A 25,288-nucleotide genomic window follows, 5' to 3' on the forward strand; every position below is an offset into this window, starting at 1 on the left:
AAAAGTTGAAAGTCAACAACTGGGGTAGAGAAGGTTTTGACTGGTTGTACACGTTTCATTCTGGTCCTGATAATAAGACAATTTTAAATCTTAGAAAAAGACAAAATTAAATGGGTAACCTCAAAGGACGAGCTTGTTCTTGATCTTGTGGGACACTTGATACTCACCAGTTCATTATGCCCCGAGAATAACAGTTTTGGGAACATGTTCTGGATCTTGTGGGACACATTATAGTCAGCAGTTCATTATGCCTTGAGATTAACAGTGTTGGTAGCTTAGAAATTGCTGTGGAAACTGAATTTGTTCTATTTAAACATTGAACATAGTAAAGAGAGACCTACAAGACGAACATGTTCAACAGAGAATAACATTCTATTTCCTGATCAGTCAGACCATACGAGTATTCCAAACAAAAGCTGTGGTGATTCTTGTTCTACATCAATAACATCGTCTAATCCAATTGCCGACAATACTAGTTAGTTTTATCCTATAAGCTATGTGGCCTCAACTAGACAGGTCATCAAGAACAAAATGTTGGACTTAAGGTTGAATCAACCTTCACAACAAAGACACAGTGAATTCTTTCATTCCAGTCTTATATCTTGATCTGTTGATGAAAATGCAGTTTGTGTGGAGAACTAGGGTAGTTGGGGTATTTCAGATGCCGAGCTTTGTCTATCTAAGCCATTTTCTCCTCATCTGGAATTGATAGCTACAGTGATCATAGAGACAAACTATGAACAGTGGAACTGACAAAGACACTGTTTGAAAGAATCCAAGGGGACGGAGCCTGAAATACCTTGACAAAAGCCTTCATAATTCAAAGTCAATACATTCACATGATCAAGATGACTTTTGCAAGTCAAAATGCAACAATAATTTCACAATGAGGCCTACCCCAATTTCAACATGATGTCAATAAAAATGCTATTATGATGGCCCTCCCAAAAATGATTGGACTGAATTTCAACTTACAGTTCAGTCTTTCCACTACTTGTAAACATGGATATTTTCAATTTTGAGGGTTTATATGTTGCTTCACTGTGAAGAAGAATGTGTTTTTTAATGCTCCAGATGTTATTAACAAACGGGGTTTATGTTTTGCAGGTCAGGCATTGTGCTATTGAACGAAGTCTATGATCATTTTGACAACTTTTGATGGGACTTGTTACAACAAATAGTCCATGCCCGATGATATCAAAATCTTCTATTCATGAAAAAGAAAGAGGAGGGTTTCGTATAAAGATGGAAGCCTCTCAAATTAGTCTTCATGAGAAAACGGTGAAAGTTATTGTTGAGAAACTGGCTAGGGATAGGTCACTAAAAGATTGTTGAGAAACTGGCTAGGGATAGGTCACTAAAAGAACCATCAATTTGTATCTTTTCTGGACGTAATCTGGGTATCTCTCATCTCAAGCGTTCTTGTTGTAATATGCCATTGAAAATAAAACGTCCTAACATTTATGCCCAGAAGTGCATGGTGAAGATGTTGCGGAAGTGATAAAGTGTTTTCTGCTTATCAATGTACTTCAGAGAACTTAAGACAAGACAAAATGATGTCAAGGAGCTGGAACAATGTTAAAGAGGACAAGGATATGGAAGCAACAAAATGTAATTGGGAGAGCTTGTATTTTTCAATCTTGTACATTTATTTTATTCCTATCATATATAACTTGGGTTGCAAAAAAGTGCTCTTAAGACATTGGGTTCTCATTGTGCAGATTCATGCAAAGCTCATGTCATGGTTTTAACTGTCTGTGCTCTGAATGGTTGGCTCTCCTGCTTCTCATTGTGCAGATTCATGCAAAGCTCATGTCATGGTTGTAACTGTCTGTGCTCTGAATGGTTGGCTCTCCCGCTGGTCAGTTGTCCTCATTCAAGTTTAATCCATACTTATTAAGTCATCTATCACGGTTTTATAATTAGTATTATACTTCATTGATCGATGAAAATGCTATTCTGATGGCCCTCCCAAGACTGAATGGTTGGCTCTCCTGCTTGTCAGTTGTCCTCATTCAAGTTTACTCCATACTTTTTAAGTCATCTATCACAGTATTATAATTAGTATTATACTTCATTGGTCGATGAAAATGCTATTATGATGGCCCTCCCAAGAATGATGGGACTGACTTTCAACTTATTCCTTACGGTTCAGTCTAGTATTATAGTTAGTATTATAGTTCATTGGTCGATGAAAAGGCTATTATGATGGCCCTCCCAAGAATGATTGGACTGACTTTCAACTTATTCCTTACAATTCAGTCTTTCCACTACTTGTAAACACGGATATTTTCAATTTTGAGGGTTTATATCTTAGTTCAGTCTTTCCACTACTTGTAAACACGGATATTTTCAATTTTGAGGGTTTATATGTTAGTTCATTGTGAAGGAAAATGTGTTTTTTTAACTCCAGATGTTATTAACAAATGGTGTTTATGTTGTGCAGGTCAGACGTTTTGTTATTGAACAAAATCCATCATGTGGGCATAATATACCCAAAATCTATGACCATTTTGACGACTTATGATGCGACTTGTTGCAACAAATAGTCCATGCCCAATGATATCAAAATCTTATATTCATGAAAAAGAAAGAGGAGGGTTTCATATAAAGATGGAAGCCTCGTCTTCCATTTTGAAGACTTATGATGCGACTTGTTGCAACAAATAGTCCATGATATCAAAATCTTCTATTAATGAAAAAGAAAGAGGAGGGTTTCATATAAAGATGGAAGCCTCTCACATTAGTCTTCCTGAGAAAAAAGGTGAAATCTATTGTTGAGAAACTGGCTAGGGATAGGTCACTAAAAGAACCACTGGATAGGTCACTAAAAGAACCACCAATTTGTATCTTTTCAAGAAGCAACAAAATGTAATGGTGAGAGCTTGTATTTTTCAATCTTGTACATTTCTTTTATAATTTTATTCCTATCATATAACTTGAATTGCGAAAAAGTGCTCTTAAGACATTGTGTTCTCATTGTGCAGATTCATGTCATGGTTGTAATTGTCTGTGCTCTGAATGGTTGGCTCTCCTGCTTGTGAGTTGTCGTCGTGCAAGTTTACTCCATACTTATTAAGTCATCTATCACAGTATTATAGTTCATTGGTTGATAAAAATGCTATTATGATGGCCCTCCCAAGAATGATTGGACTGAATTTCAACTTATTCCTTACACTTCAGTGTTTCCACTACTTGTGAACATGGATATTTTCAATTTTGAGGGTTTATATGTTGCTTCTTTCCACTATTTGTGAACATGGATATTTTCAATTTTGAGGGTTGATATGTTCCTTCATTTTGATGGATATTTTCAATTTTGAGGGTTTATATGTTGCTTCATTGTGAAGGAAAATGTGCTTTTTAATGCTCCAGATTTTATTAACAAACGGGGTTTATGTTTTGCAGGTCAGGCATTGTGCTATTGAACAAAATCTTATGACCATTTTGACGACTTATGATGGGACTTGTTGCAAATAGTCCATGCCCAATGATATCAAAATCTTCTATTCATGAAAAGGAAAGAGGAGGGTTTCGTATAAAGATGGAAGCCTCTCAAATTAGTCTTCCTGAGAAAAAGGTGAAAGCTATTGTTGAGAAACTGGCTAGGGATATGTCACTAAAAGAAGCACCAATTTGTATCTTTTCTGGAGGGTTTCGTATAAAGATGGAAGCCTCTCAAATTAGTCTTCCCGAGAAAAAGGTGAAAGCCATTGTTGAGAAACTGGCTAGGGATATGTCACTAAAAGAATCACCAATTTGTATCTTTTCTGGAGGGTTTCGTATAAAGATGGAAGCCTCTCAAATTAGTCTTCCTGAGAAAAAGGTGAAAGCTATTGTTGAGAAACTGGCTAGGGACAGGTCACTAAAAAAATCACCAATTTGTATCTTTTCTGGACGTAATCTGGGTATCTCTCATCTCAAGCGTTCTTGTGGTAATATGCCATTGAAAATAAGACGTCCTAACATTTCTGCCCAGAAAGTGCATGGTGAAGATGTTTCGGAAGTGATAAAGGTTTCTGCTTATCAATGTACTTCAAAGAACTTCAAGACAAAATGATGTCAAGGAGCTGGAACAATGTTAAAGAGGACAAGGATATGGAAGCAACAAACTGTGAAGTGAAACCTGTAGTGCATGTCAAACAAAACCTGCCAAAAGTGGCTGAGAATATTATGGGTGAAGAATCTTCTGAAAATTGTCAAAGTAGCACAACAGAGAAGGGACAAGAGTTAGAAGACACTACAGAATTAGATTCAAAGTCATATCATTCTCCTAAAAGCATGGAAACAGGAGAGACATTTCAGGAAAGTGATGTGCATTTTGGAGAAGAGGACTGGTCTAATTTGCCTATGTGGTGTAGCAGTGAAGGAGATGCAGAAGGTGACATGACCTTTCACTCCTCGTCAACTTTAGAATTGTCAAATTTCTCCCGTAGGAGTGAAGCTAGCTCTTTTTCTGGGAGGGAGAATGAGCCATCATCTTCCATTTAATCTTCTCTGGGTTCAACAGATGCTTCCATTTTCAGTCCCAACCATATGTGCAAGTCATATTTTCTTCCATTTAATCTTCTCTGGGTTCAACAGATGCTTCCATTTTCAGTCCCAACCATATGTGCAAACGCGCATTTACAGAAACAGGCTATATCTACAGATATCTCAAGTCATGATGACAAAGAAATATTTCCAGCATATGCTCAAATCAAGTCATACAACCAATCTCAACTTTATGAGTATTTAAATGTTCCAGAGGGAATGATGGTAATGACAGGATGCTCAGAAGTACGCAAAATCAATGAAATTGCACCCCTTTTAAAATACAAAGAAATTTCACCCTCAACTCGTACAATTCCTGAACCTTGCCATTTTCCAGGGATAGGAGTTACTGTTCAGAAAGACAATTCCATGCCACCCAATGAACTAGATGTTGGTCCAACATTTTTACATTCTACCGAAAAATGTCCTGGAGGTCTTGCTGAAAATGAAGTATTATTAGCTAAAAATTCCACTCTAGAGATAGATTCAGATTCAATGAATATAGGATCTCCTCTAACAGAGGCTTTTGAAGAGAATGGAAACATCCAAATTGATGATGGTTGTAATGATTTTCTGTTACAAATATGGATAGTTCCTATATTAATGTGGGTGATCGTGCCTCCATAGTTAAGAGTACTTCTGTTCTTGATTTGCCTATACAGGGAGAAAGTTCAGATATTTCTGTGTCAGTGGGTACCTGCCTATCACTTGTAGACATAGATCATAATAAGTGTATTCATGAAAATTTTCCATGGATATTGGAAACACCATGTCTTCAAAGAGTAATCAATTCAAGGTTCAGAGCATTATTTGAAATGATCAATGGCAACAGTTTTCTTCTACTGAGGAAACATTTATTTCTTGAATCAGACTCAGCCTCATGAATTGATCCTCAATGTAGTAAAAGGCATGTTAATGTACGAGTTAAAGCAGTGGCATCTACCGTCCAGCGGCATGTTAAAAACCAAACATAAAAGGGAAGTTCAATGCATGCACCAAGAAACTGTGTGAATAGAAATTCTAAGAGCCTCAGTTTCAGTAGCTGCCCATATCATCCAATACAAACTAGAGAATCTTCCTTTGCATATTATGGCTACAACGTTTGTGGGAACATGAGTTAGCCCTGTAGGGTGGTTAAACCCTACAGTAAAACATACCGAAACATATCTAGCGGGAAGCTGCTCTCATGGATCTTTGAAAGTGCCTGCCTTGCATTCTTTAGATGAAAATACTAGTGTTTGGAGCACAGAAAGAGCCAGCATGAAATTAGTTCAAAAAAACCATCATCTATGGTCATCTCCTGGATACGTTCAGCCGAGGTCAAAAAAATTAAATAAGGAATTAATGCCATGCAAACATTCGTTGAATATGGATTTAGAAAATGGGGTCTTCAGAAAGCTGCGCTGACAAATCTCAAAAAGAAGTGGCAGTTCTATCACCTGGAAACAATGATCCATATCCTATTGCTACATCAGAGACAGAGCGTAGTCATCCAAGTGCATCAGCTTCACCTACTCATCCTTTGATTTCACAGGGTCTTCTTCACTGTTCGTTCAAGGATTTTCCATATCATAGCTTTTCTTTGAAGGAGTCTAAAAAGGCTTTTGTAGCCAAAAAGTGGAAAGTCAACAACCGTGGCAGAGAAGGTTTTGACTGGTTGTACACATTTCATTCTGGTCCTGATAATAAAACAATTTTGAATCTTTTGATAAAAAACAATAATAAATGGGTAGCCTCAAAAGACGAGCGCTTGTTGATCTTGTGGGACACATGAGAGTCACCAGTTCATTATGCCCTGATATTAACAGTTTTGGTAGCTTAGAAATTGATGTGGAAACTGAATTTGTTCTATTTGGTGTAGACATTGAACATATCAAAGAGAGACCTGCAAGACAAACATGTTCAACAGAGAATAGCATTCTTGTTCCTGATCAGTCGGACCATACGAGAATTCCAAACGGCAACTGTGGTGATTCATGCTCTACATCAATAACATCCTCTAGTCCAATTGCCGACAATACTAGTTTTGTCCCAAGCTATGTGGCCTCAACTAAACAGGCCATCAAGAACCTGACGTCGGACTTACGGTTGAGTCAGCCTTCACAACAAAGATACAGCGAATTCTTTCAATCCAGTCTGATGTCTGATGTCTCGATGGAAATGCAGCTTGTGTGGAGAGCTGGTGTAGGTGGGGTATCTCTAGACTCAGATGCCGAACTTTGTCTATCCCGGCCATTTTCTCCTCATCTGGAATTGACAGCTACAGTGATCAGTGGAACTGACAATGACACTGTTTCAAAGAATCCAGGAGGACGGGGACAGAAATTTCTGGACAAAAGCCTCCATAATTCAAAGCCAATACGTTCACATGATCAAGATAACTCTTGCAAGTCAGAATGCAGCAATAATTCCGCAATGAGCCCTACCCCAAGTTCTTGAGGACTTGGAAGCTATCACTTAAATTGTAAAAGGCAATGCAAGACCAGTATAACGGCTCTAGTGCCAGCAGACATACATGGTTTATCCAAAATTAAATCAAGTGGACCTTCACCTCTGATTGAAAGGTGGAAACTCGGTGGCAGGTGTGATTGTGGTGGATGGGATATGGGTTGTGCAGTCACCTTACTTCACAATCGGAAACAAGGAAGGAACAGCGACTTAATTGAGACCAATTCAAAGGCAGAGGATTGCTATTCATCATATGTGCTTTCTTTTCTAAGGTATTGTATCTGGGAACCAACCATTTCGATTTCAATTATGTAGAGTGCCACAGTGTTATGTTATGGGTTTTCAACATCCATATCCTTTTATCCTGTATTTTTTCCCTCTGAAAATACCAGGAAGTTTGTCATTCTGTAACTCCTATCTGAATTTTTTGTTCATGCCGGACATTATGTGAATTGCAGGGAGAAAGGGAAAATACACCCGCATTAAAAATGACAGCAGTTGCCGAGGGTCTGTATTCTGTTTGTTTTCAATCACAATTGAAAACCTTACAGGTTTTCTCTATAGTTTTATTCATGCTGCACAGCAGAGAAGAGATCCTCATTCCTCCTGGCATGCATAATAATAACAATAATTAATAATAACTGATTGCAGTTGGTACCAAAAGCAAAAGAAAAGATTCCTGGGTACCTTGGGGACGAGCAGGGAGGATATCAAATTTATTACCTAAAGCAAAAGAAAAGAGCCCTGGGCACCTTGGGGACGAGCAGGGAGGATATCAAATTTATTCCTAGATAGAGGTGTACATTGTACTGTAAAGTTTGGTCAGTCAATTTGTGGATATTGGGCTTTAGGTTAAAGTTGTTGTCATCCATGATCCCCTATTGTGGTCTGGGCACATGGAAGATCCTGTCATCCAAATGCTAAGAGCAAGCCAAATGTATATTCAACGATGGCTATTTCCATGTTGCGGGTCTTACAGCTTCCGCATCGGTATTGGTTTCTTGTACTATCCAAACATCCTGGCAAGATGTAAAGGTTATGATTTGTGAACAAAATAATAGAGCAAAAATATGTAAATTATATTGTTTTTGATCAAATAAATTTCATCAATTCCTCGCAAATCTTTCTGGTCTGGTTCAAGGTGTTTACACCTAAGTTTTCTTATGTTTTTTAAAATGCCCCATAAAATAAGTAGGATACCAAACACTTTGGAATTGTTTCTACTGTAGAAACTGCTTTCTATCATATTTCCTTTAAATATTCAAAGAACAATACAATTTTATTGCCGTACAATACCCATTTCAGCGTCCTTGTGGCCCTTTTATTTGTTCGTTGTAGCTTCCTTTTAACTTTTGTGATTTTAAAACCTGATTTGTTCATTGTGTTAAGGCAATTTGGATGAGAGCTAGAGTTCATTGTACTATTACAACAGTTTCTTAGTTATTCTCTATACAACCACCAATTCTTTGTGTGTTGCTATTTGTGAACTGGTACTTCAGTTTGCTTGCTTATCTGGCATATCGTTGATACTTTTAATTAGCAACTTATGTGCAGTTCTAATTAAAATTACCCAGAACTGCTTCGTTCTTCTTATATACTAGCGCAGCTCTGTTACAGTTGATATTTAGAAGTTCAGTGCAAAGTACTTATATATCTAGCATTTTTTATATTGAGAAAAGAGTATGCTATATTGGTCCTTCATTTTTTATATTGAGAAAAGAGTATGCTATATTGGTCCTTCATTTTTTATACTGAGAAAAGAGTATGCTATATTGGTCCTTCAGATTTCTCCTCTTCTTGGCAAAACTGTGCTTAGTCAACCCAATTGTCAATTTCTGGTTTTTTCACCTATGTTTCTTTAGTCAACCCAATTGTCAATTTCTGGTTTTTTTACCTATGTTTCTTTTCTCAAGGTTCATGAGTTTTTATATAAAATCTCTCTTGCATGGGGAGTAAAGGATGATCCAAAATTGTTTTTCGTATTTGCAAATCTCTGGACTAGTTAATTGAGACAAAGTTGTTCACCTCAGGCTTTCAATTGATTTACTACGCAAACAACATCCAAAACATATCTCCACCTAAAACACCATCGAATTTCCAATCGGCAATATGGTGAATACTATATAGTCATTGTAAATTGTAAACATTCTTAAAAGTCTTTAAATTTGTTTCAAATTTATTTCAAAATATCCATCCATGGAAAATAGGAAAGATAATTATCATCGTTTAATGTTAAAATAATTTATGTGGGGATCATGAATTGAAATGTTAAAACCAGTCTAGATCGATCTTAAAATTATATATATATATAATTTTAAGGTTTTTTTTTCTTTGTTCAAACTAGTTCTATTAATTCATAAAAATATTTATCTGATTTGTATAGAAGCATTTCTCTTCTAGCCTCACTCCAACTAGATTTATTGGCCACGAGAGATATACAAAAATTAATAATGCAATGCCAAAAAACTATAACGTGTCCATATACCAAAAACACAGTCTCTAGAAAATAGAGAGAATACATACATAGCCACCAACATTAAGCATTACGAGAGGGAGCTAAGGCCTACCCAACATTAAAAGGGTCAAGGAGTTTAGGCCCCTGTGAACATGGAACTCTAGGTGGTTGATCTTGCCCTCGATCAGATCTAGCATATCCCATTGATTATGTTGTAAGTTCATGAAATCTATCACCTCATTTTGGTCATCGTGTCGTTGTTGCCCCAACTCCACCAGCACTGTAGTGACACTTTGCAATTATCTCTCGATGGATTCCAAAGAAGCCGGTTCATCTGCAAGAGCAGGCACTAGCAAGTTTTCCTATGCCAACTCGCCTTCCGAGACTATTTTAGGGCCACCTTCGCCTTCCGCAATATTGACCCAACCGCCACGATCCACTGATTCTCCACGAGTAACTCCACCACACTAGGCATGCCCTGTCTATATTAACATGATTCTAAGGGTTTACACCCACTGAGACTCGTTCAATATGACCCCCGAGGCACCTTGGTTCGCCAAGGTGTTCTTTCCCCAAGACTTAGAACAAAGAAACTCCTTCAATCCATTAAAATCATACCTCAAAAACTCTATATAAACACCCCCCAATGAACTAGGAACACCACCAGAACATAGACCCCACGCCACCAGAGGACTGTTCGTCTCGACGTAGAAGAAAAGGAGCCAATATCTCAAACACCCATGCTTAACCCCAAAGCAACCAGATGACATAATTTTGCAATTTAAACCACATGCAACTATAAATTCCCTGTTATGTTCCCCAAAGCATATATAAGAACAAACCCAGAAGAAATTGATGCCTACCACACCAGAATTTCCAAATATTTTTAAATACCAAGAATTGAGATGATCTCTACCACTTACCAATCCGACAGAGAGAAATTGCCCCACCCTTTGAGCTTTCGTAGCAAGATGAGACCCAGAGTTCTGCTCCACACCACGTTCAACCAACCTTTAAGGAGTTCACCACTCTGCCACTCACTGGGGTCCCAAATCCTGCAACTTAGCGCCTTAAAACCAAGAATACCTCGACCCCTCCTCCCAACATACACAACACTTCTTGCTACACTCAAGCGAGCGGGCACACACAAGTTGGCGGCCTGTGCATACTCAATGTACATTTCTCCATCTTCCAAATCTCACAAAACCAGGAAAACCATTTGTCAGAGACAAGGCCCCATCCAACATCAGAGTATTTTTAAGGATTTAAATATTTTCCCAGATATAGTATTGTAGGCGAGTCTTCTTGTTTGAAAATTCATAAGTATATAATGTCGACAAATATATTGAATAAAAACATGTATATATATATTGAATAAAAACATGTAATTTACTATTAAAATTGGTAAATTATTTGACGAATATCATCCATTTAATCATATATATGTAAAAAAATTAGACAATTTTTAGTGAAATTGGCACTTACTTTTTTTAGAAACTGTCCAAAGAATAGCCCAGTTGCAATATTTTGCCCCTAAAGTTTTCCCTATCCAACATATAAACTCTACTTGCCTCTCAAAGTTTCCAGGTGATTGTTGCCACTTGCTCCACTTGTGTTGTTATTCATTATGAGTTGTGAAAACAATCTGTGGGAGCATCAACTCCCCATCCCTTTCATTTAGTCTGCCTCGATCGTTCACCCCCATCGGGGTAATAATATAATTTTAAGTTCATAATCAAATTAAACATCAGTAAGATTGTAATATAATTTTAAGTTTATAATCAAATTAAACACTAGTAAGATTCTTTTATTTGTCGAGTAAGGGACTTGCCTCTAAACAATAAGTTGACTATGAAAGTCTATGAAGGTGTTCATTCAGTACCCCACTTTGAATTTTAACCTAGGACCTCTTAACAAGAAAATACATGTTCCTATAACCATTAACCATTAGGCACAATATATATATATATATATATATAAGATTATTAAATTAGTTTTCTTTTGAATTTAAATTAACTAGTTTATGTTTATAGAGATACCAACAAATATGTTGTTTAACTTTAAAATGTTTTATAGTTCTAATATAAAATGGTTCTATAATTACGTATCACAATATGAAAACAAAATCAAATTCGGAGTTTAGTTGGCCATAACAAATATCACTGATACCAAGCATTACCTATAAATGTGAGATTAAAATGAGGGGTATGATCATTTGATTCGATTTGAACCCTATCTTAGTTGGTAACACATTGGGTTTTATATGGCATTGTTTTGTTGCTTAAGATATTTTTTCCATCAACAAGTTAATCTTGGGGAATTAATCTTTCATATGCACGAAAAATGTTAGGGGCGAAATTTCGCAAATTGGCTATTTTTTAGACATTTTCCAAAAAAAAATATTCCCTACTTTGCTAAAAAAATTGCTTGTATTTTACATACATATGATTAAATGAATGAATTTCACCAAATATTTATCAATTTTAATAGTAAATTACATGTTTTTTTATTGAATATTTGTCCACATTCTATATGTATCACTTTTCAAATTAGAATAATCGCATATAATACTATACATAGACATAATATTTAAATCCTTAAATACCCTATGAATCATGAGGAGGAGGTGAGAAATTATGGTGCTTTTGGCTTTGGTTTTGATATTCATTATACTCTTGAACTAGGTGGGTGAGTGCATTGAATAAGGGGCAAAGAGAAACCTTGCTTGTAGTGTAAGGAGTTATTCCTAGTACACTCATAGTTTCACTAGATGCACTAACTTGGTCCACTTTCTTGGCTTGCACTTAGATATATAAGTGAGTTCACATATAAAAAAGGAACATTCTTAAATACATTTTTTCTTCCAAAAATGAAATAAAAGCTCCATTCTAACAAGTTGCCATGATGCATGAATTTCTATTGCTTATTGGAACATATTATTTAGGAGAGAAAACTTCTAAGTTGAATGTAAAGATGAGGTCACCACATAGGTTTGAGGTCTAAATCCACATTAACTTAGAATAATGACAAAACTAGAAGAAATACTTGAATATTTAATATTTATGGTGGAAAGTGCATCTAGGTTGGGAAACTCAAAGATACTTGAAGTATTAACTAAGAAGAAAGCTATGTAACAGCATGGACCAAGCAAACATGGTTTCTTTGGGCTCAATGAAATCTTGTTACACTATATATAGACTAGTTAGAGGTCACCCATTAGAGCTTGTTCAACTTAGCATCATCAATTCAACCATGGTTGAGTCATTGTGTGTTGAAGGAAATGTAACTAGGTTCGGTCTTCATAACTTTACTTTTGATATTTGTACTTATTCTAGAAAAGAAATATTATTTTAATAATATATGTCAATGAGTTTCTTGCTCATTGAAATAGGTCTAGCACATGTTAAGTGCTATAGGTGAGTCAAATAGTCAAAAGGAAATGTTGAAGGCCTTAAGGGCATGTTACACCATGTATGATTGTGTGTTAAGGTCAAGAGAATACCTCCAAGCAAAGTCAAGTCTCCTCCTCTGCAAAGGCACCATCAAAGAAGCTCCTTCAAGCATGTTACACCACCATAGAAACCATATGAAGTTTGCTCAACAAGTCGGCCTACAAACAATTAACGTGTCGGCCTTCTAGTCGGCCTAAAAGGAGGGACAATCCTCTATAAATGGAGGTTGTCTACTCCATTACAACGCAATCAAGTGGTTCTGAAATCAACGAAGTAAAATGACTAGTAAAGGTGGAAAAGAGTGAAGGAAAATGATCTTCAAGTGCAGCGAGGAAGAAGGGTATACAATTGAGGTTAAAGAGGTTTGTTCTAGGAAAGCTACAGTCACATGCACCAGTATACAGAGGGTTGTCCCTGCGGTTATGAAAGCAACAACTCATAGTCATCCATCTCTCTTTGTTTGGGGTTAAATCTAGGCCTACAAGGACTCCTACTCAAGCGTAGAAGAGAGGTACTCAAGTGAAGGAAAGAAGGGTATACAACATCAAGTGAACCTCCCACACGTGCGAGAATCTAGGGCAACTATACAGTCACTTCTGTCTACACTCTCATCTCAAGAAGGATTTCATTTGAAGGAAGGTGTCTCCATAAGTCAAGGATATCTCTAAGTATAGAAGAGAAGCATCTCATCTAGAGCAAGTGCAGCAAAGGTGTACCAATAGCTGAAAGAAGAACGAAGTGCCAGAAGGAGGATGAAGTGTCGGGGAATAAAGTGCTAAAAGAAGGAAGTGTCGAGGAACAAAGTGCAGAAAGGAGAAAGGACTTGACTTGTGCTTGGAGGACATTCTAGTCAAGGGTCTAGGGTTTGGAATTGATCAAGAGAGAAGCTTAAATAAGAGAAAACTTACCGAATGGTTTTCCTCTCAAGAGAAGAGAGGTTTTGGCCCTAGCAGAGAGCCAACATCTTGTGTTCTTGTTCTTATGTTTTGGTAGCAGTTTGATGAAGTACACACACATGCATTAATAATAAGAAGAAGAAGATTAAGCTAACAAGAAAAAGTAAAAAGACTCCACAAATTATTATCAAGTAACGAATAATCACACTACACCTAATTTGCCCTAGATTCTTCAACATGGTATCAAAGCTAAGGTGACACATCAAAGAAAGGGCAACTCAAGAACATTCATCAAGGAAAGACACCTACAAGGTTGAAGCGTCAAGCCAAATCTACTGAAGGAGAAGAAGGCCTATCACCTACCATTCATCAAGGAAGACTACATAGCAATAAGAAGCCTTACACAAAGGTACCTACAAGGAAGAGTTGATCAAAGAGGGACCTACATCATCTACAAGTCACCAAGCAAATATCATCACCAAGCAAGTAGACTTGGAGAAGGCAACTTGAAGAACATCAAGATCCAAGGAAGGCAAGCCATCAAGTCTTCAAGGAAGAAAATCCATTACATCTCAAAATATATCAAGTATATGTCCCCTTCTAAATATGCATCAATGTCTTTTTGCAAGGAAAACAACAAATTGGTAGGTACCAATAACTTTCTTGCATGGAAGAAGAGAAGTGATTTACTTCTCAAGGAGAATGATCTCGTAGAACATGTCAAAGGGAATATCTCTATCCCTGCTAAGGAACAAACTCAAGCCTTAGCTAAGTACAATAAGGATGAGACAAGAACACAAAGGATTCTAATAGAATCAATCAAAGATTCTCTCATTCCTTATGTCTCCAAATTTGAAACATCAAAATAAATTTATGACAAGCTAGTAGAGCTATTCTCGATATCCACCACTGGAAGATGTGGTATCAAAGCAGCAAGCATTTACTACCATGGCCAAGAGAAAGGGAAAATTTGGCAGATTTGGTCCATGAAGAACAAACAACAAAGATACGTACAAAATCCAATGCTATGGATACCAAGAACATGGATACTACAAAAGGAATTGTCCTAAGCTTAAGAAGGACAACAACAACAAAAGAAAAAGGGGGGAAGCTCACATGACTCGAGAGGTGAAAGAAGAAGAAAAGAAGCAAAAGAAGGAAGATCCTCTGGATCTCTACTATGACTAAGTCAAACTCTTTGCTTAAAGTCTTCTTTCAAGGTTTTGAGTAGGATAGGAGCATGTAGGAATAAAATAAAATTTTCATGCCTAGAAACATCTTCTAGAAGCATGAAGTACATAGAGTTCTAGATACTCATGAAGAAGTGGCATTTACAATGAGAATAAAATGCATGGTTAGAAAAATCTTCTAGAATATAGTAGCAGGGTAGATATAGCTCAAGATATTAATGTAGCAGTAACATACCTAGTATAGGACCTCATCCACGATGAAAGAAAATTGATCATGATTAAGAATCTTAGAAGACCTCCATCATCAAAAGAAAAGAAACATTTGCAAGGCAAGGGTCTTTAAGATCCTATGATGGAATCTTCAAAAGCATGAACCAAAGCAGATGTCTCATCGGGAATCCCATTGATGGGATTCAAGAAAATAATGATATGCAGGCAAGCTAAGATGAATCAAGAAGGGCCACACCAAGGACAACCAAATGAAGCTAAGATGATCAAAGGAGAATCAAGATGAGGTATATATGCATCAAAGTTTAGTCATGTTATCATTTTTTTATTATCATATCATGGGAATAGTTCTATAACATGATCAAGTATGAAAGAATCTCTTTCACCAAGGACATGCTCGAAGGCATGTACTACAATGCAATGAAGGTTAAAAAAAGAATATTATCACATAAGGAGTATAAGATTGTTGACTACGAATCAAGAATAGATGTTGACTGGTCCAGGAAGAAAGAAATACAGAAATTCTCTCACAAGAAGCATGATATGGTTGACCTATCTCTCTAAGAAGAAGCAAATGAAGAAAGAGATCAAGCATGTGAAGAACACCATGATCACCAAGAATCACTATCTGACAAGATACTTTGAAGATATCTATTGAAAGAAGGAAGGACAACTCTGACAAAGGAAGAAAGGACCCTTGACACCTATGAAGGCCTTGGAGATATAAAAGATGTAGATAATTGATTCTACTCTACAAAGATGTCGTGATGAAGAAACCATCTAGCAAAAGAAAAAAGCAATGTTGAAAGAAATATCAAGATAAAGTCATGATGGGCTACTAGGTCGAAGCATGTAAACAAGCAAGTACAAAAAAGCATCCATGAGAAGAGTATTCCCAAACATGGATAGATGAAAAAGGAGTATCCAGACGACAAGAAAACCTGATGTATAGAAATAAAGACACTTTCCAAGAAGGAATCAATGACATGACAAATCAGGAAGGAAAGTGATCAATGGATGGTGTCCTACCTAGAATAATTTCGAACAAAGACTTCATGACATCAAAGAAAGGAAGTAGATCAAGCAGCTGAAGGACCTCTGAATAAGTTGTTGATGAATGAAAGAGTCCCTAGTTAAGAGGGAGCTCTGACAAGTCCCATATCAAGAGGGAATTTTGGATCACCCCTGATTAAAAAGGAGTGACATTTGTGTTTTTCCATCTCATGGGCCATGCACTAGACCAAGACTAACAACCTTAAGTCTAGGTGAAGTCCATGAATCAAAATGTAGACACAAGATAGACACAACATTCTTGTCTTCACTTGGGAAGAAAGAAAGGGAGGATTGGGTAATCATCTGGCATCCGATACTCTTTGAGGATGTGTAGGGCATCCAAGATAAGAGTAGGCAAGAGCACTGATATTCTTTAAGGGTTGGGAACCCAAGATAAGAATAGTCCTAGAAGGGAATTCTCAGTGAACACTCAGGTGGGTATGTACCTTGAGAGACAATGATGAAGGTGTCTATAAATCATTGGTCTCGCCAGCATTGTAGCTCATGATCTCATGAAGAGATGGAACTGTTAGTCAAGGCCTTGCACTATGACAATGTTGATTGATATGATGCTATAACAGATGGATCGCAAATCCGGTTTCTCTTATGTGTATTCTTCATAAATTGATAATAGCCAAACACCTTCTAATATTGTATGAATACCTCGCTAGTTAAGAGGGAATGTTGAAGGAAATGTAATTAGGTTCGGTCTTCATAAATGTATTTTTGATATTTTTACTTATTCAAGAAAAGAAATATTATTTTTATAATATATGTCAATGAGTTTCTTGTTCATTGAAATATGTCTAGCACATGTTAAGTGCTATATGTGAGTCAAATAGTCAAAAGGAAATGTTGAAGGCCTTAAGGGCATGTTACACCATGTATAATTATGTATTAAGGTCAAGATAATACCTCCAAGCAAAGTCAAGTCTCCTCCTATGCAAAGGCACCATCAAAGAAGCTCCTTCAAGCATGTTACACCACCATAGAAACCATCTGAAGTCTGCTCAACAAGTCGGCCTACAAACAATTAACATGTCAACCTTCTAGTCGGCCTAAAAGGAGGGACAATCCTCTATAAATAGAGGTTGTCCACTCCATTACATCGCAATCAAGTAGCTCTAAAATCAGCGAAGTAAAAGGACTAGAAAAGGTGGAAAAGAGTGAAGGAAAAGGGTCTTCAAGTGCAGCGAGGAAGAAGGGTACACAACCGAAGTTAAAGAGGTCTGTTCTAGGGCAGCTGTAGTCACACGTGCCAGGAAATAGAGGGTTGTCCCTGCGGTTATGACAACAACAACTCATAGTCATCCATCTCTCTTTGTTTGGGGCTAAATCTAGGCCTACAAGGCCTCCTACTCAAGCGTAGAAGAAAGGTACTCAAGCGAAGGAAATAAGGGTATACAACATCAAGTGAACCTCCCACATGTGTGAGAATCTAGGGTTGCTATACAGTCACTTCAGTCTACACTCTCACCTCAAGAATGATTTAATTTGAAGGAAGGTGTCTCCATAAGTAAAGGATATCTCTAAGTATAGAAGAGAAGCATCTCATATAGAGCAAGTGAAACAAAGGTGTACCAAGAGCTAAAAGAAGAACGAAGTGCCGAAAGGAGGAGGATGAAGTTCTGGGGAACGAAGTGCCGAGAGAAGAAGTGTCAAGGAACAAAGTGCAGAAAGGAGAAAGGACTTGACTTGTGATTGGAGGACATTCTAGTCACGGGTATAGGGTTTGGCATTGATCAAGAAAGAAGCTTCAATAAGAGAAAACTTACCAAAGGGTTTTCCTCTCAAGAGAAGAGAGGTTTTGGCCCTGGCAGAGAGCCATCATCTTGTGTTCTTGTTCTTGTTCTTATGTTTTGGTAGCAATTTGATGAAGTAAACACACATGCATTAATAATAAGAAGAAGAAGATTAAGCTAACAAGAAAAAGTAAAAAGTCTCTACATTCTTCAACACTGTGACCTATAACAAGGCTTATATTTCTTAACCCTTTTGAGTGATTCCACCTATCTTCCATTATGTACTTGAATCAGGCATGCCTAACTTGAGAAACATGTCATTTGAGACAACTTCTGAATCCAATCAATGTAGGCTTGTTTGACATAATTGATTTTTTTTTCAACATAGTGCATGGTTTCAATTGGTGCTTGTGATCCTTAAAGAAATCACTTCTTTTGCAATCTATTTTTTTATTAATAGAGTATTCAGTGAGAACCAAGCTATTTCTCCCAAGGAGTTATGCTTATATTGAATTAAATGATACCAATGGATGCAATGATCACCAAAGGACAACTTTCATACAAAGTGAGTCACTTTTCTAGGAAAGGCAATATTTTATGGTTTGTTGGGCCTTCAAAATACTATGTGTAACAATAAGATATGATAGTTGCATTCCTTCAACTCTTTTTACCTAGCATGGCTCCACACAAGATGAAATCACATGGAAGCACTTTCTAGTGGCCTTGACCCTCCATAATCCGAACCATCAACTTTGTACATAAGCGTCGAGCTTCTTTGAAAGAAAATTCCATCCCTAATATTTGTTATGGCCAACTAAACTCCGGATTTGATTTTGTTTTCAGATTGTGATACGTAATTATAGAACCATTTTATGTTAGAAGTATAAAACATTTTAAACTTAAACATATTTGTTGGTATCCCTATCAACATAAACTAATTACTTAATTTAAATTAAAAAAAAATTACTTTAATAATCATATATATATATATATATTGTGCCTAATGGTTAGGAACATGTGTTTTCTTGTAAGAGGTCCTAGGTTCAAATCTAAAGTGTGGTACCGAATGAACACTTCCATAGACTTTCATAGTCAACTCATTATTTAGAGGCAGGTCCCTTACTTGACAAATAAAACAATCTTACTAGTGTTTTATTTGATTATAAACTTATAATTATATTACAATCTTATTGATGTTTAATTTGATTATAAACTTAAAATTATATTATTACTCCGATGGGATGAACGAGGCTGAATTAATGAAGGGATGGGGAGTTGATACTACCACACAACAAATAAAACAATCTTACTAGTGTTTAATTTGATTATAAACTTAAAATTATATATTATTACTCCGATGGGATGAACGATCGAGGCAGAATTAATGAAGGGGACAGGGAGTTGATACTACCACGCGACAAATAAAACAATATTACTAGTTTTTAATTTGATTATAAACTTAAAATTATATTACAATCTTATTGATGTTTAATTTGATTATAAACTTAAAATTATATGATTACTCCGTTGGGGGTGAACGATCAAGGCAGAATTAATGAAGGGGAAGGAGTTGATACTCCCACAGATTGTTTTGACAACTCATAATGAATAACAAAGCTAAGTGGAGCAAGTGGAAACAATCACCTGGAAACTTTGAGAGGCAAGTAGAGTTTATATGTTGGATAGGGAAAATTTTAGGGGTGAAATTTTGCAACTCGACTATTTTTTGGACATTTTCTAAAACAAATATTCGTCAATTTCACTAAAAATTGTCCTATTTTTTACATATATATGATTTTTATTCAATATTCGTCAACATTATATACCTATGAATTTTCAAACAAGAAGACTCGCCTACAATACTATATCTGGGAAAATATTTAAATCCTTAAAAGATACTCTCATGTTGGATGGGGGCTTGTCTTCGACAGATGGTTTTCCTGGTTCTGTGAGATTTGGAAGGTGGAGAAATGGACATTGAGAATGCACATGCTGCCAACCTATGCATGCTCGCTTGCTTGAGTGTAGCGTATTATGTATGTTGGGAGGAGGGGTGGAGGTATTCTTGGTTTCAAGGTGCTAAGTTGCAGGATTTGGGACCCCAGTGAGTGGCAGAGTGGTGAACTCCTTAAAGGTTGGTTGAACATGGTGTAGAGTAGGACTCTGGGGTGTCATCTGGCTATGAAAGCTCAAAGGGTGGGGAAGATTCTCTCTATTGGCTTGGTAAGTAGTAGAGCTCTCCATTTCAATCCTTGGTATTTAGAAATAATTGGAAATTCTAGTGTGGGAGGCATCAATTTATTTTGGGTTTGTTCTTATATATGCTTTGGGGAACATAATAGGGAATTTAAAGTTGCACGTAGTTTAAATTGAAAAATTATGTCATCTAGTTGCTTTGGGGTTAAGCATGGGTGTTTGAGATAATGGCTCCTTTTCTTCTATGCCAGAATGAACAGTCCTTTGGTGGCGTGGGTGTTTGTGTTTTGGTGGTGTTCCTAGTTCCTGGGGGGGTGTTTATATAGTGTTTTTGAGCTATGATTTTTATAGATTGGAGGAGTTCTTTGTTCTAAGTCTTGGGGAAAGAACACCTTGGTGAACCAAGGTGCCTCGGGGGTCATATTGAATGAGTCTCGGTGGTTGGAAACCCTTATAATCATGTTAATATATAGGGGGTATGCCTAGTGTGGTGGAGTTCCCGGTGGATAATTGGTGGATCGTGGCATTCTGGTCAATGTTGCAGAAGGCGAAGGTGGCCCTAAAATAGTCTTTGAAGGTGAGTTGGCATAGGAAAACTTGTCAATGCCTGCTCTTGTAGATGAACCACCTTATTTGGAATCCATAAAGAGATAGTTGCAAAGTGTCACTGAAGTCGTGGTGGAGTTGGGGCAACAACGACACGATGACCAGAATGAGGTGATAAATTTCATGAACAACTTAAAACATAATCAATGGGATATGTTGGACAGAATAGCTTCGCTCAGAAGTAATCAAAGACATATCCACGAGAGGCTAGATCTGATCAAGGGAAAGATCAACCACCTAAAGTTCAATGTTCACGGGGGCCCTAAACTCCCTTACCCTTGTAATGTTGGGTAGGCCTCATCTCCCCTTGTAATGCTTGATGTTGGTTTGCTACTCTATTTTCTAAAGACTGTGTTTTGGTATATGGACACGTTATAGTTTTTGGCACTGTGCTATTAATTGTTGTATATCTCTCCAGTCGAAGTGAGGCCAAGAGAGAAATGCTTCTACTACAAATCAGATATAATATTTTTATGAATTAATAGAACTTGTTTGAATGAAGAAAAAAAACCTTAAAATTATATATATATATATATATATATATATATATATATTGTTTGTCAAATTGTCTTTTGATCCTCCAAGCTTGACCCGTGGCTTGAGAAACTGTGACCCAGGGGCATCTAATCCATCAAAGTCACTCAGGGATCACACTCGACCTGGGCCACACCAACCCAAAGCTTGCTGGATTTTTTAGCATGTCTCCTCCCCTTAGCACAGCGCACAACCACCCCCCATGATGTTTGATTCTGGGTAGGCTTGCTAATGAGGCCCATCCTCAACTGATTGTGCTAATGAGACTTGACCTTAATATATATATATATATATATATATATAGCTGAAGGATAGGTGTTATTATGAGTTGACCTACCATGATCAACAATTCTTATGAGGCTCATCCTCAATTGATTGTGCTAACGAGACTTGACCTTAAAATTATAATTATAATTATAATTATAATTATATATATATATATATATATATATATATATATATATATATATATAAAAGGAGTTAACTAAAGGATAGGAGTTGTCATTATGAGTCGGCCTACCATGATCGCCAATTCTTATGAAATCACATTATCGCATATGGTCACCAAGATAAGGTAATGGTTTTCAATTACGAAACTAAAAGACAAGAGGCCTCATCAAGAGTCGGCCTGCTCATTTTTGTAAGTTTTTTTGAATGGAATTGTAACCAGTTGGTCACCAAGTCAGAGCAATGGCCTTCAACCAACCCCCTTGAATTAAGAAAAATGTAAAATCCTAGCAAATGGGAAAGAAGAGTCTGAAAATGATTAAACGGTATCCATGTCGAGGTTATAAATGCATGCTAGCAACAATGGCCATGATTATGATATTGAGGTTATTTTTTAGGCCATTCTATATTTGGTTAACTTACATTTCCTAAGATTTATTATTGTTGAATGTTAGTATCCATGTTAAATTAATCAATTATGTTTTCCTATACCATTAAGTTTTCAGATTATGATGGTGGTTATATAGAAATTTTGTTAATAGCATGATCGAATCAATATTGTATGAGTCAAAGAAGAAGACCTTTCATCTTGTTGAATTTGAGCATCTTATTGGTACTTTCCAAGTTTCAGCAGAGATAATTATTTCACCCAATGAGTCGCCATTTGTTAGTTTCCCAACAACTACCCTTCCATTTTTTCTAAATAAAATGGGCCCCCGTTTGTTCATATCAGTTTCTTAAGTTATTTAATTGCCTTGTTGATTTTGAACACCAATTCATCTTCTTTTAGATTGTTGAATTTTTATGCTATACCTTCAAAGAGAAGGTTATATCAAATAAAACACCCAAAAATTTACGAATTACATTTAAAACCAATTCAAACATTGTTTATACAAATTATGTAATCACATTTTATGTGTTTGAATATATTATCTTGAAAATATTTATATTCTTCTTAACCAAAGATGTGAGATTACACCATTCAAAAATTAACACTATTTTGTCATATTTGGTGTCTATTTTATTTATGGTTAAAGAAGAATGCTAACATTCATTAATTTGTTTATTAAGAGTTCCAATTAAGTTAATGATAAATAATACTACTAGTTAAAATAATTAGGTAGTGAATGTCACACTCTAACATTTAAATTTGCTAATAATTAGGTAGTGAATGTCACACTCTAAAATTTAAATTTGCTTTTGCTTTGTAATATGTATTTGTGTGTTTTTGTTTTTTTTAAAACAAATAATATGCTCCGATCGAACTTAGAAGTGGCCAACAATAAATGAAAAAGAAAAATCACTCCTATTCTTTGTTGATCTAACAACAAATATTACTTGCGTCACACCATATAAGAAAGTACTTGCCTCACACCATATAAGAAAAGACTTTCTAAGGGTTTTTTTAGTTATGTCATTAAGTAGATTTCAAAGAAAAATAATAGATCAACATAAGGGATGCAAATAAAAAGTATGCATTGTAAACAAAATTGCCTAGAATTTTTACAATTTTGGGTTTTGATCAAACCATAAACTTTGATAAAGTTTTCCATAAGTCACGGTTCAATGTTTTAAATATATGGAAGTAATTTTGTTCATCATAATCCTTCAATAAAGAGCATACATGGGAAATGGGTTGCGTAATGAGATGATATTTTCCGTCCAGTAGTGTATTTGTATCTTAAAAATAATTTTGAATAGGAAAAACCAAAGGCTTTAATTTAGGAAAAAGAATTTTGTTTAGTTTAGTTTGAAAAATATCAGCTGAAAAGCAACATTAATTTTCAAAACAATTTCTTTACAAACCTATTGACAGGTTAATATTAATGTATTTTGCATTCAGTGTTGCAAATCTATTTATTATTTAAGAATAATACATTTTGCAATCAATGTTGTAAATTGGAAGCTATTATGTGCATGGTTACCTAGCGTTACAAGGAAACGTTTGGGTTAACTTACAAAAAGGTCTAGAAGTATAACAATTATTTTAAACTATCCATAATGTAGGATCAGTATTGACCACAGTTTGCAGGTTTAGTAAGGATCCTTTGCATTTCAAGGTTGGTACTTATCTTACAACTTTAAGAGTTGATACAATTGAAACTAGGACCAATATAAAACCTAACTCACTAATCGAGTTCCTCAACTAGGAGGTTTACAAGTTCATTTTGAAGAATTTGTCCAATAAATTACAAAATAGCATAAGTATTTTATGCAAATTTTGTTCAAACAACTGGAAGATGAGTTATGCTTTAAGTGTTTGTCACTTGAAAAAACCACTTGTTCAGGATGAAGTTAGTAGAGACAATTATCTATTGTAAGTAAAATTGTAATTTAAAGCCGAAGTCAAACAAGTTACTAAGTTTTTATAGAACAGTCACTGAAGGAAAACTATAGCTAGCATCAAACTTATATTGAGTTTGATGTAGCCTACATTTTCCCAAGTGATGTCTATATCAAGAGGCAACTAATATCAAGCAAATCCAAGCATGTATATTGTGGATCAAGAGGCGACTAAGAGCATGTCTAAGCCCTGATCAAGAGGCGATTAAGAGTACCTACTCTTTCCAACAAATGCAAATTTCACCTCCACTTTGAGGTAGGAAGAGGATTATTGATTATGTCTAAGGGGAGGAATATTCTCACCATATTTCATGTGGGAAGAAGAATTTGGTTTCTTCATTTATTTGAAAATCTTTGTCCCTTCTTTGGATGGGGTTATTCTCATCCCACATTGCTCAATTAGCAGACAAAAAGTGGAACTAAATTATATCATAGACAACACCTGCAATGAAGAAAAAATAAATACCATGTTATTCATGGTATTACTTTGTACTTCTCAAGAGTTCAGGATAAGCAATAACTCCAAGTACTTCTCGAGAGTTCAGAATAAGTGATAACTAACACACATTATGATTGATAGGTTTTATGATGACATGTCTAAATATTAATTACTTATAAATCTCAACTTTAAAAACAAAATTTTAATAAATATGCTAAGTTAATACTTTAGTTGTATCTTTAATGTAAAAAGAGATTTTAGACTATTAATATAACCATCAAATGCAAGATCATCTAATTCCAACCCAATTTTAATGGTTCGCTTAAGACCATTAATACTCCTCAAGAAGTCACATTTCCATTACTATTTCTTTATATATTTAATGAAGAACACATTCACATTTTAAATACAACTCTTTATATTTTTAATGAAAAGCATAAGAATACTAAAACTTATAAATAATGTGATAGTCTATAATGTTAGGGAAAATAATGTGTGTTTACTATGTTAAAATAAAGAACATATTGGTTTCAAACAACCAAATCCTTCACATAAAATGGAACAATAACTCTATAATAAATATTATGTTTTGTGAGATTAAAATAAAAATGCTTATCATGTTTTCAATGCATATGCTTGATCTTTGTGTGTATATGACCTAGATTCCAAATTGGTAGTTTCAATGGAAGTTGCAATCAACCAACAAATATGACATTGTGTAACATT

At 35.8% G+C, this 25,288-nt stretch overlaps 1 protein-coding gene across 2 annotated transcripts; it reads left to right on the forward strand.

Moving 5' to 3' along the window:
* Positions 1-3,524: 3,524 nt before the first annotated feature.
* On the forward strand, positions 3,525-7,855 carry LOC149149853 (uncharacterized). Of its 2 annotated transcripts, XM_089440418.1 has the most exons (3): positions 3,525-7,253; positions 7,440-7,488; positions 7,633-7,855. In XM_089440418.1, the coding sequence occupies exon 1, from the start codon at positions 6,259-6,261 to the stop codon at positions 6,970-6,972; it is 714 nt and encodes a 237-aa protein (XP_089296544.1). In that variant the 5' UTR covers positions 3,525-6,258; the 3' UTR covers positions 6,973-7,253; positions 7,440-7,488; positions 7,633-7,855. The 2 variants fall into 2 exon arrangements, with proteins under 2 accessions (XP_089296544.1, XP_089296542.1); XM_089440416.1 differs by having other exon boundaries at positions 7,440-7,855.
* Positions 7,856-25,288: the final 17,433 nt, after the last annotated feature.

The sequence above is a fragment of the Pinus tabuliformis genome, chromosome 9 (genome assembly GCF_031772625.1).
Source record: "Pinus tabuliformis cultivar Carrire ecotype Pingquan chromosome 9, CPIR1, whole genome shotgun sequence".
NCBI lineage: Eukaryota > Viridiplantae > Streptophyta > Pinopsida > Pinales > Pinaceae > Pinus > Pinus tabuliformis.

Coding starts and splice junctions, on each gene's coding strand:
- LOC149149853 (XM_089440416.1), top strand. CDS start 6,259: ATGGGTAGCCTCAAAAGACGAGCGCTTGTTGATCTTGTGGGACACATG.